General features: G+C 41.2%; 2 protein-coding genes across 3 annotated transcripts in view; one reads left to right on the top strand and one right to left on the bottom strand.

The window, feature by feature from the left end:
* Positions 1-1,596: 1,596 nt before the first annotated feature.
* LOC139465443 (uncharacterized) lies at positions 1,597-4,675 on the bottom strand. Its single transcript, XM_071247158.1, has 3 exons — positions 4,261-4,675; positions 3,835-4,008; positions 1,597-1,796 (listed from the first exon to the last, which is right to left on the bottom strand). Exons 1-3 carry the CDS (start codon positions 4,673-4,675, stop codon positions 1,597-1,599), a joined length of 789 nt encoding a protein of 262 aa, XP_071103259.1.
* Positions 4,676-17,754: 13,079 nt separating this feature from the next.
* LOC139465805 (cytochrome P450 3A6-like) overlaps positions 17,755-21,357 on the top strand; it is a 48,728-nt gene continuing 45,125 nt past the window's right edge. For both annotated transcript variants that reach the window (XM_071247733.1, XM_071247732.1), the window contains exon 1: positions 17,755-17,870. In XM_071247733.1, the coding sequence (XP_071103834.1) occupies positions 17,817-17,870 (54 nt within the window). In that variant the 5' untranslated portion in view covers positions 17,755-17,816. The remainder of the gene's footprint in view (positions 17,871-21,357) is intronic.

Here is a 21,357-nt window from a genome sequence, read left to right as displayed (position 1 = left end):
TACGATTCCTTGTGTATCGTGAACATGTGTTTATGCATGACTATCAAATAGCGATGATAGGTGTTCGCGTAATGGCGAGCGTAACGGTGGCACCTGTCACAAACACATGCAAAGGTAAGTCAACTGACAACCTGAAAACAACACGGGAACACAAAATAGGGTATTGCCTCGAAAATATTTTTGTCACTGATGCGTCAAATTTGGAAACGTACTCCACATGTCTACCATTAAACCTTTTGAAGGCTTTACTGTGAGGCCTTGAAATGTTGTAACCTTGATCAGATTCGTATGACGCTCTTTGAAATCTTCGTTAAAAGAGCATGCTCGATTGTACCTGATGTTGTGAAATGTAGACATCAAAGTCAGGAGCCTCGTTTTGTGCCTAAGCAGCGCCTGGAGTGAGCGTTGATTACCATTTACTACCAAGTCTTACCGAGACTGTCAATTTCCCCGAGCCTAGCCGACCTTCTGTTAAGTCATTGTCATGAGTAAGCATATTAATATCTTTTAATGGTCGCCTGATTCAGTAATGATAATCAACAACCTATAAACCCATTGCATTTGTACCTCTTCTGTTACTTTGACGGGGCGGTCGGGTGGTTGAAGCGTTCGCTCGTCACGCTGAAGGCCCGGTTTCGATTCCCGACATTGGTACACTCGTGTCCCCCGCCGTGATATTGCTGGAATATTGCTAAAAGCGGCGTAAAACCATACTCACTCACTCACTCACTCACTCACTCATTACATCGCAACCATTTTGATGTTTTGTACTTGTGCTGATGTATTACTACGCCCACGTGAGGTGAGGTGAGGTGATCATACTAACCTAGCTGTCACTTAAACATATTAGTTGTACCCTAACTATTTCAAACCATTGTACTTTGTACATGCATTGTATCTCTCGTTGCTGTGGCCTATTTCTTTTCGCGGAGGTTTAATATCCGACTAAACGGATGTTCGGGTTATTAAGCAGGACCTGATTGTCATCATATGCAGACGGCTTGCTTGTAGATTAAATTGCCAAGTCTGCATTATTTAAAGGTCGACCTGCAGCTTAAAACAACATTGACACACGTATGCACTATGGGGGCATAATCATAACGTAATGCAAACAAGCGTCACTTCACTGGTGCACATATTAAGTCACATGATACACAGGTAGCAAGTAACATTGTATTCCTGTTTATTCCATTGTATTCCTGTTTATTCCATTGTGTTCCTGTTTATACCATTGTATGCCTGTGTATTCCATTGTTTGCCTGTGTATTCCATTGTATGCCTGTTTATTCCATTGTATTCCTGTTTATTCCATTGTATTCCAACTTATGCCACTGCATTCCGACGTACTATATTGTATTCCTGTTGATTCCATTGTATTCCCGTGCATTCCATTGTATTCCCGTTGATTCCATTGTATTCCTGTTTATTCCATTCATTGTATTCCCGTATATTCCATTGTATTCCTGTTTATTCCATTGTATTCCTATTTATTTCATTGTATTCCCGTGTATTCCACTGTATTCACGTGTATTCCATTGTATTCACGTGTATTCCATTGTATTCCTGTTTATTCCAATTCACATGGAACCAAGACTATTATATTTCGCAGATGTAATGCATGATTTGAGTGCAGGCAACATCCCTCCATTCACCGGACGGGATGATCATGGAGATACACTTGGCGTCTTGGTGAGGTTCCGACGGCGCCCAGGGTGGGTTCACGACCGCAGTTCCGTCAAACCACGTCGCTGTTAAGGCATTCATCATGTAGGCACCGATGTAGAACTCAGATATACCTGCAGGTAGAATTTGACAGAACTTTTATTCTTATGATATGAACGCCAATGGAGAGCACTGAGAATAGTAATCACATATTATACCCATGGGGGAATTGAAGCTAATGTTTAATCACTTTGCCTAATAGTCCAGTGTAATAAAGAACAATTTAAAACATCCTTATGTTATAGTTACAAGAACATACAAACATAAACACATCTAAATTGAAAGTGAATATCATAAAATAATCAGTATATTATTAATTTTATAACTAATTAGAAGTGTGTTATTTGTACAAAGGCCACTGGCCCATATACAATACATATATTTGAGGTGAGGTGAGGTGAAATGGGGTTTAACGTCGCGTCCAAGATTATTGCACTTATATAGCGACGTGCATGCACGTGTATGTGTGTATGGCTGCTTGTACTAGTCCGGACTCATGCCGATTTATAGTGCTAGCACACTGAGATACCATGCCGCAGTTTAACATGAATACCCCACTCTCACAGTATACTGACTCCGAGCCGACCAGTCCCTGTTTTATCCCCTTAATGCCGAGCGCCAGATAGGGTAACAACAAGTACCATCTTTTAACGTCTTTTGGTATGACGCGGCCGGGGATCGATCCCAGGACCTTCTGCTCTCCGGGCGGACGCTCTACTCTGTAGACAGGATACACCTAGAACTAGCCAGGATTGTGCTATCCCGTGTTTGAAAGAACATAATTTACCAAAACATTTCATGACTTCAAGACAAATAAGACACACATTACTGGTCTAATGACTTCAAGACAAAAAGACACATATGATTAGTCTAATGACTCCAAGACAAACAGGACACATATGACAAGTCTAATGACTTCAAGACAAACAAGACACACATTACTGGTCTAATGACTTCAAGACAAACAAGGCACACATTACCGGTCTAATGACTTCAAGACAAACAAGACACATATGACAAGTCTAATGACTTCAAGACAAACAAGGCACATATTACTGGTCTAATGACTTCAAGACAAACAAGACACATATGACAAGTCTAATGACTTCAAGACAAACAAGACACATATGACAAGTCTAATGACTTCAAGACAAACAAGACACATGTTACTGGTCTAATGACTTCAAGACAAACAGGACACACATTACCGGTCTAATGACTTCAAGACAAACAAGACACATATGACAAGTCTAATGACTTCAAGACAAACAAGGCACATATTACTGGTCTAATGACTTCAAGACAAACAAGACACACATTACCGGTCTAATGACTTCAAGACAAACAAGACACATATGACAAGTCTAATGACTTCAAGACAAACAAGACACATATGACAAGTCTAATGACTTCAAGACAAACAAGACACATATGACAAGTCTAATGACTTCAAGACAAACAAGACACATATGACAAGTCTAATGACTTCAAGACAAACAAGACACATGTTACTGGTCTAATGACTTCAAGACAAACAAGGCACACATTACTGGTCTAATGACTTCAAGACAAACAAGGCACACATTACCGGTCTAATGACTTCAAGACAAACAAGGCACACATTACTTGTCTATTGACTTCAAGACAAACAAGGCACATATTACTGGTCTAATGACTTCAAGACAAACAAGGCACACATTACTGGTCTAATGACTTCAAGACAAACAAGGCACACATTACCGGTCTAATGACTTCAAGACAAACAAGACACATATGACTAGTCTAATGACTTCAAGACAAACAAAACACATATGACTAGTCTAATGACTTCAAGACAAACAAAACACATATGACTAGTCTAATGACTTCAAGACAAACAAGACACATGTTACTTGTCTATTGACTTCAAGACAAACAAGACACATTATTGGCGTACTGGCTTCAAGACAAACAAGACACATTATTGGCGTACTGGCTTCACGACAAACAAGACACATTATTGGCGTACTGGCTTCAAGACAAACAAGACACATTATCGGCGTACTGGCTTCACGACAAACAAGACACATTATTGGCGTACTGGCTTCAAGGCAGGTCTGTAAGTGTGTTTACCCGTATTACTCAGGTACTCCGTGATGAAGGTCCGCCTGGCCGCAGTTTTCAGGTAAATCAGATGACCATTATGGCCCGCACACAACTGTTGAGCTTCCCTCCCACTTGTCACCGGGCTGCTAGCTTTGAAAGTCAAATGGAGACTTGGGACGTAGGTAAACCCGGTAGATAACACTGCAACGCACAGAGGTATTTGTAGTCATACTGAAACTGTACTCAATAGGCCACGAAACATATAGACAAACACATGTCGCTTTATGTTTTTAGCAAGCAGTCATGGCATCAAAATCAATCGAGCTTAAAATAGTTTCTGCTTGGGAACTCATATGCATATTTATTTTGATATTGACATCAAGTTTATCAGATTGGTTTATTGTATCGATACCACTATCCACTATAAGAAAAAAAACATATCTAACGTCTTACCAACGGCCGTAGCCTCGGCTGTAGTAGTAGATGCAGTTGTCGCAGACATTGTCGTTGTTTCCGTTGTAATAGTAGTCGTAGGAGTGGATGTTGTTGCTGTAGTTTCCGTTGTGACCACCTCCTGTGTGGAGATCTCTTCTTCTGTAGTAGTAGTAATAGTTGTTTCCGCTGCAGTTTCTGTTGTAATTTCAGATGCTGCTGTCGCAGATGACATCATGGTCTTCTTCATGGCTACCCACGCAGACACGTAATGCACGTGCCCGGGTGCGGCTTGGGAGTCGGACGACGTGTACACCCGCATCTTGTTCAGACAGCAGACCATGCTGGGCTTATACACGAACACGCTGTTACACAGCTTCTCGCTGGAGCATTCCTTTAGACACTCCGTCAGGGTAGTGACGTCATGGCATGACATCATATGTGACGTCACAGTGCGGTCATCTAATTCGTAATCGCGTTTCCATTCAAATTCTTCTATGCAAACAACGGTGATCCTGCAAGATATTGGTTGAATCAGTGAGAAAGAAAATTCTACCATGAATTTGGAATTTACTCGATTCTGATTGGTCGATCAGAGGCTTTTAAATCACAATAAACCCCCTCTGATTGAAACGGCTGGTTTGACGGCCGCATCACCGCGCAAGCTAATATTCATAGAATAGTACTATTTTCAGTCATTGACGGTGGGCATATCTAAATAATTATACCTACAATTACAGGTTACAAAATGCACAGATGCGGTTACTACAATATTCAAAGGATGTGTGCCATTACATTTCGTGCAGAAAAACACGACAGAAATCAACAAAGGGAATGTATTTACGTTTTGGAGACAACAGAGAGCTTGGAATTTCGGCGCTTTTCTATATACGACTGTGACGTCATATTTTGTGTGTCACAATGGGAGACATGACGTCATAATGGTGACGCGCGATGTAGAGCGAAAACCTTGCAAAGCTTGCTTTGTTTTCTTTAGGGATTCCCACCTCATGTTAGCTTACCAAGTTGTCTTGCTTAAATGCTTTTAATGCCTGTCATACGTTCGAGTGAAGTATTACGGTGTAAACAAACTGCTTGAGTATATACAGCACCATATTTTGTTCGGTGATTCCGTAATTCAGATCGATAACCCACTCAAAACACTGAACACAACCCATGCCGCTTCACTCATTATATTTGCTAACACCAAAGAGTTCGCGTTGTATTTAGTCATGGTAGAAGGGAGATAAAACATACTGTGTTTTCAATGTAGAGCTAGGTTACCTGTAGATTTAACCGCGCTGAATTTAACATTTGAAACCCCACGCTGCGCGTTCGGTTCCAAATTCAATTTAGCGGGGTTAAATCTACAGGTAACCTAGCTCTACATTGAAAACACAGTATGTTTATCTCCTAATTAAATGATGAATCAGCAGCTTGTCTAAATAAGGTACAGCTCTCTTCCGCTCCATGACAATTTGAAGGAATATATGAATTATGTGTGGTCTCTTTGTTTCCAAAAAGGACAACGTTAGACATATTTTGACCAACAGGATCTGCATAATTCTACCTCGAATTTCCAAAATACTCGATTTTGATTGATCAATCTGAGGTATCAAATTACAATAAACCCCCTCTGGCTGAAACAGCCAATGTGACGGCCGCATCTCCGTGGAAGCTAATACTTTCAGAATAGTATTTTTTTACAGTCTTTGTCTATCGGCATTGTTAAATAATAATGTACAAGTATAGGCTACAAAATGCAAAGTTGCAGTTACTAAAATACTCAAAGGAAAATTCGACATTAGGACTGTATTTACACCATGGTACAGACATGTCCATGTATAGAGGTAAATACGCGAGTGTGTTTGGGGATGATAAATATCCTGTATTAGGAGTAAACATTGTATTTAGCGAGCCTCTTCCCATCTCTCACAAACATCACCTAAACATTGCAAGTTTTCCTGGAATATGTTTGCATTAATATAAATTACGTCAGAAGGTAATTAATATAAGTGATGTGTCAGTCGGACACTGGCAACAGTCATTATATTCCAAACTAAACCTGTTTCGTAGACAGGGTGTAACTTCATATAGGCAAAACAACAATTGCCTACATAAATTGTTTCTACTTGCACCCCATCGGTCGGCCCGCTAGAGTTACTGCCCTTTATCAAAGGGAAGCTACTCTAACTCTAGTCTGTGGGACGTTACGTTTGTTTAGAGTCTGCCCAGGCTGTGCTGGCACATCATTACTAAGTGCAATCAGATGTACACACAGCGACAAAAGGGAACAAGGTAAAAAATTAGGACATATTTCGCCCAAATCCAACTGTTTTCATTTCAGAAAAGGTTCCATGCCACAGGGGTCTACAAGCACAGATATGGCAACTGATCCTGCTAGGCTAATGTCCTCGCTAGACTAAATTGTTTCGCAATTTATATATCAAAACTTGCCAAAACTTATTTTATAAAATTCTCCTGGACTATTCTTTTGATAATGATAGCAATTATCCAAGTACAGTTTCTCCAGAAACGATAGTTTACTTCATGTAAAGTTTCCCAAGTGAGTGAGTTAAAGTGAGTTTTACATTTTACGCCGCGCTTAGCAATATTCCAGCAATGTCACGGCGGTGAACACCAGAAATGGGCTTCACACATTGTACCCATGTAAGGAATCGAACCCGGGTCTTCGGTGTGACAAGCGAACGCTTTAATCGCTAGGCTACCCCATTGCCCTCTTAAAAAAGGAACAGTTGAAATAGATAATGATCGTAGATTAATGAAACTACTGGAATTATTTGTTATGAAAGGAAAAGCAGAATATGTAATAGGTTTTTAGTATTGAACTACGGAATTAAAACGAACGAAATCGTTAATGTGAATGTTTTCAGTAATTATGTATATCCTGGTTTTCTTATAGCCCAGTTATGCTACTACAATTAAGGAGTGGATATATATATACATATATAATTTAAGATTGTGAAAAAAAACCCACCGTGAATGCATTCATCATGCTCTCAGTCTCATCAGTCAATTTTTTAATAGATAAATTCTATTTTTCATTAAGGATACAAATAAATAAAATATTACTAAAATACGTATGAACATCACATGCTAGTGATCGCAGTATTTGATATTTTAGATAATGCAGGGTAAAAAAATATAATGAAAACTATTTAAAACTTCAAAACGAAATCCCATTTACAATGAAAACATTTTGCCATTCAGAAATCTATTATCTATATATTGTGTGTAACTGCCATTCCTCTTGAAGTGAATAAAATTCGACATTCTAATGTGTGGCCTTGGCAGCTTCCTCACGTTAAACCATTCCATTCCCTTACTCAGCTTTATGTACATTTTATTCTTGTTTTGGAGTATCACGCATATCTGTACTGAATCGCACATTTCAACATACCCAAACTAGGGAGATGTGTCAAATTCTAACGGGCCTCTAATAGATACGGGTCTCAAATGTGGTGAAGTCATTGCTGTCATCATGGTAAAGTAAACTTAGCTGTATTATGTTGGTATCGCGTGTATCATCGGCAGAAACTAGGACAGAGATACCACCTGTGAAACCGACCGTGACACAGTTTGTTTATATAGCTCCGACTAACGTTTAGATGTCGCGGCCTCACTTTTGAAATCTTTTGCGACAAAATGTGAAACGGTAGGCGTAATTAATTCACATGGTCAGGTAGTGTGATCATGAACTTTCTGCTTTGAAATGTTTCCGACAATCAGCGTCATAAAGAGAACGACAATCTGTCGTTTCGTCTCTCGCGCCATGCTAAACCGCCATGACACACAGTCGATAAAATATGCAATACTTGAACAAAACAACTTCTGTTGCGGACTAAACGTCAATAGTCTTACGCCAATAACTGTGAGAAAATCTGACTCTCGAGTCTCATCAAATATCTTTTTTTAAACTGGCTGACTGATACTTTAGAAGTTACGTGTATGTGACAGGGGTGCATAATCAAAATTCGTTGCGGACTAAACGTCAATAGTCTTCCGCCAATAACTGTGCGAAAATCTGATTCTCAAGTCTCATCAAATATCTATTTTAAACTGGCTGACTGATACTTTAAAAGTTACGTGTATGTGACAGGGGTGCATAATCAAAATTCGCTTGAAGTTCAAACATGGCAGAAAAAGGTCGAGAAGCGCGTTGACTACATTACCAACCTCACAATATTTCACAATCAATAACACTTTATAAAACAAGAGATACACGGTGTTAAAGTTGAGACTATTGGGGTGATGATGGTTGTAATTTTGATTTTGCGCACTCAGTGCTTGACATTTTAATTAACAGTTGAAAAGGGACATTTTCACCGGACCTTATGTGGTCCCACGGCATTAATTAAGGAGATGTTGGCTAGTTGGTTTGTTGCTCAACGCCTCTCTCAGCAATATTCCAGCTATATGACGGCGGTATGTAAATAATCGAGTCTGGACCAGACAATCCAGTGATTGATATCATGAGCATCGATGACATCGATGAACTGGGATCGATGACATGCATCAACCAAGTCAGAGAGCCTGACAACCCGATCCCGAAAGTCACCTTTTACGACAAGCATAGTCGCCTTTTACGGCAAGCATGGGTTGCTGAAGACCTATTCTACCCCAGATCTTCGAAGTTCTTAAGGAGATGTAAAAAGTGAGGGACTATATATGAGGGCTTAAACATGAGCAAACATTGCCCCAAGACATTATATAAATCCTCTTGAGTCACGGACTTGGTGAAAGTTAGCAAGAGTTTCAAAACATCCAAAAATCCATAACCTGTAAATATATAACGTCAACGCCAGATATAACCAGTCTCGATTAACCACCGAAACAGATTCCATTTTGCGTAAATGGCAATATAGCTGCGAGGATTTTATGAGTAGATAACTGGATATCAGTGATGGCACAGACCGTTCACGGAAACCATATCCTGCAACACCAATAGCACCCGACACTCACAATTTGCAAAAAAACGTCAATGCATGTTAAAGAAAAAAGGCTTGTTTTCAACCATTTGAACATGTCTCATATTCCCATATCAAATATTTAAAAGTTCAATTTCAACATTTCAACCAAAATACTTAGTTTTATTCTGCGTCGTCCTATCAGTAGTATATAACGGGCACATGGGTGGCCCAGTCGTCTAAGGCGCCGCAATTCGTTGTGCGAAAGTGCGCCTCTGAGGTGTGCCAAACACATTCCATCGTGGGTTCGAATCCCGGTTCAGCAGATTATGTTTCTAGGTTTGTCAGCGCCATACCCGTGCTCGTGGGTTTCACCAAAGTAGTAAAACTCTAAGACTCACACCAAATCCGGGTTTCGCCCCACATCCATCTGACACGCCGTGATTTAACTAAAATACTGTTCAAAGCGACGTCAACCAACTCACCCACTCATGGCAAAACTTAAAACGATATTTCAAATTTCTTGCAAAATTATCATCGAATTCGATTATTTTTTTTCATAGGTTACATACATAATAGCTGTTTGTCGGTGGGAAATTTTAAACGTTCTACCAACAGTGAATTAAATTACGTACTTACCATAGAAAAACCGTTAAAGGAAAATAACTGCAAAGTACAAGGAGACAGTAGGCCATTCTCAGTGTTTTGCCTTCAGCAGCTCACATACGCTCTAGGTGATAGGACGACATGAGACACTGAACATCTGACGACAAGAGTTCGCCTTTGCACAACAGCAGTGTTTGACAGACAATGGATTCACACATCAATAGCTTTCACCCACCCGTGCTTGCATGACAGGTCCTGCCTACACTACACCAAGAGCGCTGATCGGGGAGTAATGGAAATCACATAAATGGATTGGATTTTGTAAACGTTAGCAACCTGCTTCCGAGACCAAGGAACAAACAACATTCTCTGAGACATTTATTAAGGATCGCACAACAACATGCATGTTCCAATTTCAATACTAATTTCTTCCATGATTACTTGTTGGCGTTGAGTATTGATTGACTGTTGTGTTCCTGATCGTTACAAAAACATTTAAGTTGAGAAAAGGTTTATTTAGTGTATTGAAGGCTTCACACAAATAGAACACCGTTATATTGTCGTCCGTAAAAGTAACGGGATCGTGAAACACAAAGGTTCTATTTGGGATAACACTTTCTAAGAAAAGTACAGATTCTCGAACTTTTGGAGGTTGAGTCCCATCTGGGATTCGAACCCTCACAGTCACCCAATCGACAGCACACAGAGACAGCGATATAACCCACTCAGCCACCGAGGCTTCCACAAAATGAAGGTTCGACAAGTGGTAGTCTAGATCACGTACTTTGTGTACCCCTCTGACAAGTGTAAATTGGCACATCTCCCATGGCCGAAAGCTATGAATATACAATGCCATTTAGAAAGTGGTCAGATGTAACAAATGTTATATTTGGGATAACACTTTCTCAGGAAAGTACGAGATTCTGTACTTTACAAAGAAAGTGTTATCCCAAATATGGCATTTGTTACATTTGAACACACAATGCCATTTAGAATGTGGTCAAATGTAACAAATGTTATATTTGGGATAACATTTCTCAGTAAAGTACGAATATCTGTACTTTACAAAGAAAGTGTTATCCCAAATATAACATTTGTTACATAAGACCACTTTCTAAATGGCATTGTGTGTTCATAAATGTTATCATTGGTCGTCAGAAGAAAGATGGCCTTTAAAATATGACTGCAGCGATAGAACGCAGGGCTGGGGCAGTCCAAATTTACTACCCGGGTATCCGACCCCCTATTACCCGACCCTACCGGGGTACTCACTGCAAGTTTCAAGAGTAGGGAACAAAATGTCTGATTGGTAATTGTTTTACCGCTGCCCTGGCTAAAACTATTTAGATACATGTATCAAACAATCAGATCATGCGTTCACTGAAGTTGTCTGAAACTTTATGTTTACTCAAACATTTACAAGTTAAAAGGAATGTGTGCATCGTCAAAAGAAACGCGAACATCAGCAACACTAAGCTATAGTAAGCTTTTGTCATTAAACAATATATCACGTGACTTACCACGGGTCAGGGTAGTCCTGTGGGTACCCGGGTCTAACTCAGGACCCACCAGACCCGAGTACCCGAGTTATCCGTCCCAGCTCTAATAGAACGGTTTCGAAACCATACCCTAACCCATCCCACTAGTAATTTGAAGCACAGATCTAAACTAAGCGGCAAAAGAAAGTATAGGTTACCAATTTGAAATTTTCCTAAAAACAGCGATAACTAGTGGAAAGTGGGTATTGGGAATATGACTGCCCAGGAACAGGTACCAAAAAACACCTCACCCGAACGCGCCACCTTTGACGGCGCTCGTGCGGTGACAAAAAATGGTGACACAGGTTTCCCGCGTATGGCATAAACTGCACGTGCATGTTAGCTGTACAAATACGTTCGTCTGCAGGGTATAACCCCAGGTGATGAAAGCACGCAAAAGAAATGCCACGACTGTCACAGGAGCAGAGAGAGAGTGCCATCGGTATGGCCGAAATGGGGGCAACACAGGTCCAAATTGCAAGAATTTTTGGTTGTACACCATTGACAGTAGCCAGGCTGATTCAACGATACAGGCAGACAGGGAGAACACAGGACAGGCCTAGAACCGGACGACCCCGAGTGACACCACCACGGTCAGATACGGCTCATTCACCTGCGAAACAGATCCGTAACGGCGACGGCGACGGCGACGGCAGCAACAGCGTTTGGACATCCCATTAGCCAACGTACAGTACTACGACGACTTCGTGCTGCTGGAATCCGAGCGTATCGTCCTTTCCGAGGAATGGTACTGACTGCTCAACATCAACGCCTGAGACTGCGATGGGCGAGGCAGGTTCGACGCTGGCAAGTGAGAAATTGGCGTCGAGTGCTGTTTACTGATGAAAGTCGGTTTAACTTGTTTCGAAAAGACGGCAGATAACGTTTATCGACGCAGAGGGGAACGTTTGGCTCCGGCGTGTATTCGAGAGGTCCATCCATTCGGCGGGGGAGGTGTCATGTTGTGGGGCGGTATTTGTGGAGATCAGAAGACTGATTAGGTGATTATACAGGGAAACCTGAACGCTGTGCAGTACAGAGACCAAGTGTTGCAGCCAGTTGTGCTTCCGTTCTTACAAAACCAGTGACAGTCGTCAAAAGTTTCAAACAAATGCATTTTTGGACATTTTCACTTCGTCGATATAAGCGCAAGTCTTTTAATTTTTTTCGTCAACGAGGTGGGTTGTTTTTGTTAATTTTAAATTTATTACAAAAATTGGAATGAACCGAATCGAAATCTAGACATTGTAGATCGAAGATCGAATCGAGACAAGTACCGGTTCTCGGTGCACCGAACCGAACCGTTGCAGCCTTACTCTCTACACAGAACCCTGGATCCATAGTTCCAAGTTGAGTCCGTTTCGAATGACACATCGCTCATAGTTGCAGTTCGATCACATTAAAACTCATGTGCGAGAAACATTCTGTGGGAAGCTTCTGGTAGTCTAGGAGAGAGGGGAATTGAGCTGTAAATGGTGACGTCACTTCCTCTCCGGATTCTCATTATGGCAAGGATTTGCCAAATCGTCATATTAAATAGGAGGCATATTATTGGGATCTTAATACCTGCTGCGAAAAAGTCTATAACAGTATTTCTGAGTGAGTATTATGTACGCCACTTTTGGCAATATTCCGGCGGGGAACACCAGAAATGGGCTTCACACATTGTTCCCATGTGGGGATAAGAACCCGGGTTTTCTGGTCACACACACACACACACACACACACACACACACACACACACACACACACACACACACACACACACACACACACACACACACACACACACACCCCACCTGAGTCAACGGTGTCAAAAATATCTTAGTTCCGTGAACGTGAACTTCAAAACATTTTCGGTCGTGTTTAACAAGTGATCAAGCAATCCCTTGAAACGTCTTCTCCTCTGTGCGTCACTCATCTGTTATGCAAAAGTTTGGTGGTCAAGTTTGGTGTACTCTGGTTATAGTTTTTTGTTCGTTTTTAACGCCGCACTCAGCAATATCACAGCAGTCTGCTTATAATCGAGTCTGAGCGAGACAATCCAGTGATTGACATTATGAGCATCCACCTATACAATTGGGACACAGTGATTTCCATGAACCAAGTCTGCGAGCCTGGCCCCTCGATTTTGTCTTGATAATAGTTTGGTGGGGGGTATTATTTATTATGTCTTGGTGAACTGAGTCAGGTGATTTCTTAATGTCCTGATTTAAAAAAAAAGTGTTTAAAGTCTATTATAGCAGTACGTTTTAAATTTACCCGTGAACATCATGACATTTCCAATGCATGTCGAAATCGTGATATACGGGTGGGTGGGGGGTGGGTGGGTTTGGGGTTGGTGGGTGTGTGTGTGTTTATATATAGAGTATCTATAAAGTCACGCCTCGTTAATCAGGACGCCATAGCCCCAATGAAATCCATCTACGTCCTACGCCGGTTATAGCTGCAGTATAACAGTAACGTTCAACACCAAAATAGCTTTTGAAACATTATAACCACTTTCAAAGATGGGACGAAAGTTGACTCTCTATGCAATGAAACCTCATTAATCAGGACGCAATAGCCCCAATGAAATCCATCTACGTCCTACGACGGTTATAACTGCAGTATAACAGTAACTTTCAAAACCAGAATAGCTTTTGAAACATTATAACCACTTTCAAAGATGGGACGAAAGTTGACTCTCTATACATTGAAACCTCGTTAATCAGGACGCCATAGCCCCAATGAAATCCATCTACGTCCTACGACGGTTATAACTGCAGTATAACAGTAACTTTCAACACCAGAATAGCTCTTGAAACATTATAACCACTTTCAAAGATGGGACGAAAGTTGACTCTCTATACAATGAAACCTCGTTAATCAGGACGCCATAGCCCCAATGAAATCCATCTACGTCCTACGACGGTTATAACTGCAGTATAACAGTAACTTTCAACACCAGAATAGCTCTTGAAACATTATAACCACTTTCAAAGATGGGACGAAAGTTGACTCTCTATACATTGAAACCTCGTTAATCAGGACGATATAGCCCCAATGAAATCCATCTACGTCCTACGCCGGTTATAACTGCAGTATAACAGTAACTTTCAACACCAGAATAGCTCTTGAAACATTATAACCACTTTCAAAGATGGGACGAAAGTTGACTGTCTATACATTGGAACCTCGTTAATCAGGACGCAATAGCCCCAATGAAATCCATCTACGTCCTACGCCGGTTATAACTGCAGTATAACAGTAACTTTCAACACCAGAATAGCTCTTGAAACATTATAACCACTTTCAAAGATGGGACGAAAGTTGACTCTCTACACAATGAAACCTCGTTAATCAGGACGCCATAGCCCCAATGAAATCCATCTACGTCCTACGCCGGTTATAATTGCAGTATAACAGTAACTTTCAACACCAGAATAGCTTTTGAAACATTATAACCACTTTCAAAGATGGGACGAAAGTTGACTCTCTATGCAATGAAACCTCATTAATCAGGACGCAATAGCCCCAATGAAATCCATCTACGTCCTACGACGGTTATAACTGCAGTATAACAGTAACTTTCAAAACCAGAATAGCTTTTGAAACATTATAACCACTTTCAAAGATGGGACGAAAGTTGACTCTCTATACATTGAAACCTCGTTAATCAGGACGCCATAGCCCCAATGAAATCCATCTACGTCCTACGACGGTTATAACTGCAGTATAACAGTAACTTTCAACACCAGAATAGCTCTTGAAACATTATAACCACTTTCAAAGATGGGACGAAAGTTGACTCTCTATACAATGAAACCTCGTTAATCAGGACGCCATAGCCCCAATGAAATCCATCTACGTCCTACGACGGTTATAACTGCAGTATAACAGTAACTTTCAACACCAGAATAGCTCTTGAAACATTATAACCACTTTCAAAGATGGGACGAAAGTTGACTCTCTATACATTGAAACCTCGTTAATCAGGACGATATAGCCCCAATGAAATCCATCTACGTCCTACGCCGGTTATAACTGCAGTATAACAGTAACTTTCAACACCAGAATAGCTCTTGAAACATTATAACCACTTTCAAAGATGGGACGAAAGTTGACTGTCTATACATTGGAACCTCGTTAATCAGGACGCAATAGCCCCAATGAAATCCATCTACGTCCTACGCCGGTTATAACTGCAGTATAACAGTAACTTTCAAAACCAGAATAGCTCTTGAAATATTATAACCACTTTCAAAGATGGGACGAAAGTTGACTCTCTACACAATGAAACCTCGTTAATCAGGACGCCATAGCCCCAATGAAATCCATCTACGTCCTACGCCGGTTATAACTGCAGTATAACAGTAACTTTCAACACCAGAATAGCTCTTGAAACATTATAACCACTTTCAAAGATGGGACGAAAGTTGACTCTCTATACATTGAAACCTCGTTAATCAGGACGCCATAGCCCCAATGAAATCCATCTACGTCCTACGCCGGTTATAACTGCAGTATAACAGTAACTTTCAACACCAGAATAGCTCTTGAAACATTATAACCACTTTCAAAGATGGGACGAAAGTTGACTGTCTATACATTGAAACCTCGTTAATCAGGACGCAATAGCCCCAATGAAATCCATCTACGTCCTACGCCGGTTATAACTGCAGTTTAACAGTAACTTTCAAAACCAGAATAGCTCTTGAAACATTATAACCACTTTCAAAGATGGGACGAAAGTTGACTCTCTATACAATGAAACCTCGTTAATCAGGACGCAATAGCCCCAATGAAATCCATCTACGTCCTACGCCGGTTATAACTGCAGTATAACAGTAACTTTCAAAACCAGAATAGCTCTTGAAACATTATAACCACTTTCAAAGATGGGACGAAAGTTGACTCTCTATACATTGAAACCTCGTTAATCAGGACGCAATAGCCCCAATGAAATCCATCTACGTCCTACGCCGGTTATAGCTGCAGTTTAACAGTAACTTTCAACACCAGAATAGCTCTTGAAACATTATAACCACTTTCAAAGATGGGACGAAAGTTGACTCTCTATACAATGAAACCTCGTTAATCAGGACGCCATAGCCCCAATGAAATCCATCTACGTCCTACGCCGGTTATAACTGCAGTATAACAGTAACTTTCAACACCAAAATAGCTTTTGAAACATTATAACCACTTTCAAAGATGGGACGAAAGTTGACTCTCTATACAATGAAACCTCGTTAATCAGGACGCCATAGCCCCAATGAAATCCATCTACGTCCTACGCCGGTTATAACTGCAGTATAACAGTAACTTTCAACACCAGAATAGCTCTTGAAACATTATAACCACTTTCAAAGATGGGACGAAAGTTGACTCTCTATACATTGAAACCTCGTTAACCAGGACGCCATAGCCCCAATGAAATCCATCTACGTCCTACGCCGGTTATAACTGCAGTTTAACAGTAACTTTCAAAACCAGAATAGCTCTTGAAACATTATAACCACTTTCAAAGATGGGCCGAAAGTAGACTCTCTATACAGTAAAACCTCGTTAACCAGGACGCCATAGCCCAAATGAAATCCATCTACGTCCTACGCCGGTTATAACTGCAGTATAACAGTAACTTTCAACACCAAAATAGCTCTTGAAACATTATAACCACTTTCAAAGATGGGACGAAAGCTGACTCTCTATACAGTGAAACCTCGTTAATCAGGACGCCATAGCCCCATTGCATGTGAAATTAGTTTATAACAGTAAAACAATACAGTGTAACAGTAAAACGGAAACACATAGTTTTTTAAACAAAGATGAATGTAGATTGTTTATACACCACCCAGTGAATTCGTCCGGATTAACCAACTCCCGAGTCGTGTATATGAAGTAATGTCCCTAAATGTGTCCCTATATTTGTCCCTAACTCAATAATCGAGCGGAAGGCGTATTGCCGGCAACCCGGTTCAGGCCCAACGAGCTCCCATATATCATCGAGGATTGGCTTCATTCAATACAACACCGTGCACCTATTAGAAAATGTCGAGCTTATACGTGATAAAATATTTTATGGGCTAGCTCATACGTGATTAAAGCCACCCATTTTCTTCAAACAATTCACGCACTCCTATTAAGTGCACGCACACGTCACCACACAATTATGCATTGCGACACCTGTTTCCTTACGTCACTTACATCGCCATGGCAACGCGTCACCACCCGCGTCATGACTAAGGCCCATACTACCTGGGTTCATACTTCAGACAAGGAAGTGTTAGGAGTGGGAATTATTCAACGATAAACCGTAACGGGTGTAACGTGAAAGTGAATACCTGATATTCAATATCCTTAAAGGTGTTAAAGCAAATCCATATATGGAAAACGTGGCCACCCAGTGAAGTCATCCCTAAATTGGTTAAACACACCTTTTATAAGTTGGAGCTTTTAATTCGTTGCATATATAGAGCACTTGCCATGCCGATATATATGTAGGGGTGATACGCTTTGAAGAATGGAATACACAGGACAATACTTGGTTTTTCCAGAAACATCAAACAGCTACCTGGTAGGTACAGACGTATAATTTACTTTTTATTGACGAAAGTACTTTGCGAAAATATTGTTTTTGAAAGCACCTTTTTTTAAAACAATTAAGCACATTTTCTGTGGAATTGAGAGAGCGAGTGAGTATTGCATTTAAGTCGTGTTTGGAATTATGCTAGCAGGTTGGGTTTGGTACATTGTACCAGTGGTGGGAATGGAACCCTGGTTTTCGGCTTGACGAGCGAACGCTTTAACCACAGGGCTAACCCCAGCCCCATTCCTCTCTGTAACTGACTTTACAATAACTAAGAATCCCACCGCGCTTTGTGACTGTTTCGAATTTTAAAAAAAGGTTCATTGTAGTGAAAAATATAATGAGAAAACATATCGTGTGTGAAATAATTCAACTTTCTGTTGACATTTCTTATTGAATGTATTTGGCCTCGGAGTTATCGTCCAACTCAGGGAATGCTATAAGGTTATATTTACATTCATTGTAATTTTATGAAAAGAAAATGTACAATCTGTATATGTAAATTTTCGAAAGAAAATCCGATAAGCAAGTTTGCTTGTAGGATGTAAGCAGATATAAACTCTTTGCTGTACTTGACTGAACTGTAACATGGTTCAGACATGCCAGAGATGTGGTTGCCATGCCAGCTGTTTAGAGCCAGAACTTTCAATTAGTGTTGTTAGAGCTACAGGTGGCATCTCATCACTTGGTACGCCTGTCTCATTTTTTGTTCTACCTCGGGGATATCCTTTGTGATTAACACCTCCTTCGTGGCCTAGTGGGTGCCCGGATAACGAACTGTCCGGGGTTCGATCCCGACCGCGCCATATGAAAATACATTGACAGATGGTACTTGTTGCTTACTTGCCTGGACCACGGCGTTAAGGGGGTTAAACCAGGACTGGTTGGCTCGGAGTATGCTGTGTCTGAGTAGGGTGTCCTTGTTAAACGGCATCATGGTGTCTCAGTGGGATAGCACTTGTCCGTAGTACAAGCAGCCCATCTCCCACCTCACTCCCACACCCACACCCACACCCACACCCTCACCCACACCCACACCCACACCCTCACCCACACCCTCACCCACTCCCGCATGTACGTCGCTATACAAGTGCAATAATCTTGAACTGGACGTCAAACACCAGTTCAACTCAGTATAAAAAAGATAGGCGTGTAGATCCTGCCTCACGTTTAGATTTAAGCCGTCGTGATGATATTTGAGTCATTGGCCAAATAGCAAATAAGAAAATGAAACTGTACCTAACCATGTTGCGGACATTGATCGCAGTGAACCAGTTCTCCGAGAAGGACAAATGAGCGTGACCACTTCCCATGCATACAATATTAGCATGTGCATTTTTAATGCCTTCACATTTCCATATAGTGCTAATGTACACCCACCTCCTGTTGACAAGTTGTAAATATTATGCAACATATATATTTAAGTACAACTACCCCAACACACACAGATACACACACACTCTCTCTCTCTCTCTCTCTCACACACACACACACAGACACGACACACACAACAAACACGACACACACAGACAGACACACACGCACTCTCTCTCTCTCACACACACACATACAGACACGACACACACAACACACACATACACACACAACACACACACTCCCTCTCTCACACACACACATACAGATACACACACACTCTCTCTCTCACACACACATACAGACACGACACACACAACACACACAGACAGATACACACACACTCTCTCTCTCTCACACACACACATACAGACACGACACACACAACACACACAGACTCACACATACACACACAGACAGACACACACACACACATACACACACACACTCTCTCTCACACACACATACAGACACGACACACATACAGATACACACTCTCACACACATACACACACGACAGACACAGATTCACACACACTCTCTCTCTCTCTTTCACACACACACACACATACACACACACTTACATAGACAGACATAAAGAGAGACAGACACACACACTCTCTCTCACATACACACTCACACACACATCACACACACACACACCTTTGTTATACAGAGAGGTGGATAATTAAGATGGTTTGGACTAATCAAATGGCTAAGTATGCGGTATTCAACATTGAGGATGAAGTAATTACGTACACAATTTTCATTTTTCAATTTCATTATTTATCAACCGCTAAACTTCATAGATTGACCATAATGCATAAGGTCGTAGACCTACTTTTCTCCCGGAAACTCTAAATAGTATCAATTGATTTTGTCTTTCACACACAAGAAATGAAATACTTTTCCAAACCCACATCTCCACTGACAACGGGAAGGAGCAAGCATCCAACCTGGACTCGCGGAGATCGCTTTGGGCTCAGTCACACATTCAGGATTTTCACTGCCGTCCTTGATGGGATCATTCCCGATTAAAATTTGTCAAAAGTCTGATCAAGATCCTGTGATTGCGGGAAAATCACAAACAATCAGACATTGTTCAGGAAGCGTCCCGATTCAGCCGTCTCCAGACAAATTCGTCCCGATTCTCCCATTGTCAATCCGAATCTGATACGATTTGAAAAAAACCGACCGAATGTGTCCCAACAGCGTCCCCATTCTCCCGAATACGATCCGACAGAGATCAGACAGTGACCGGACAGTGAACCGACAAAGATGGTTCACATTCGGCAAGATCTGGACGCCATCTGGACTCAATCGACAAGAAACGCAATGAACAATTCATGCCCGTTCATCACGACAGCGTCCCGATCCACAGGACACCGTCCAGACAACACAGGACATTGCTTTGATTTTGATCCGATACAGCAGAATCTTTTACGACATAGTCACAATTGCAATCCGACTAGACAAAATCGGCTGAGTTTCTCGAATGTTGCGGGACGCACCTTACTGTCGGGAGTGCATGACCGACCTCTCTGGACCTTTCCCGATCCGTAGGATTCTGTTACGAACGTATACGACTGAGTTAAGACAATGACAGGACATTCCAGATCATTGAGGATATTAGTAATCCGTCTGTTTCACTTTTCGTGTCGTAGCGCTGTCTGATCTCAAACGGTAGCCACCATCGGCACTGTGTGAATCTGGCCTTAGATCAGCTTTTAAAGTTTACTATGATTTGTTGAATTCTGCTTTCTATACACGCATATTAGTTTAAGTGCACATTATAAAAACCGGTGCATCGAGGCCATGGGACTCAATTAACTAAAACTATACTGAACATACAAATTGTACTAAATTGGAGTCCATATCCCATTCCGGTGAAGGATGTTACTTATGTTTAATTTGCCTTTTTCATACACTTCGACAGCCCTGAATTCATTCGTGACCAACTCGTGTTATTCCGGGACAAGCCGAATAGAGACTCGTGCCCCTCTCGTGGCCATTTTTACTACCGGGTTCCGTCTTAGCGCAAACGGGCATACCTAAAACAATGGTCAACTCGTTGCGCAATGATTCACATATAGTTCCCCAT

Source organism: Haliotis cracherodii, unplaced genomic scaffold, assembly GCF_022045235.1.
Source record: "Haliotis cracherodii isolate W230 unplaced genomic scaffold, xgHalCrac1.p SCAF_18, whole genome shotgun sequence".
Lineage (NCBI taxonomy): Eukaryota > Metazoa > Mollusca > Gastropoda > Lepetellida > Haliotidae > Haliotis > Haliotis cracherodii.
The sequence above is the reverse complement of the archived record's forward strand: the minus strand, read 5'-3'. Positions and strand labels throughout refer to the sequence as shown.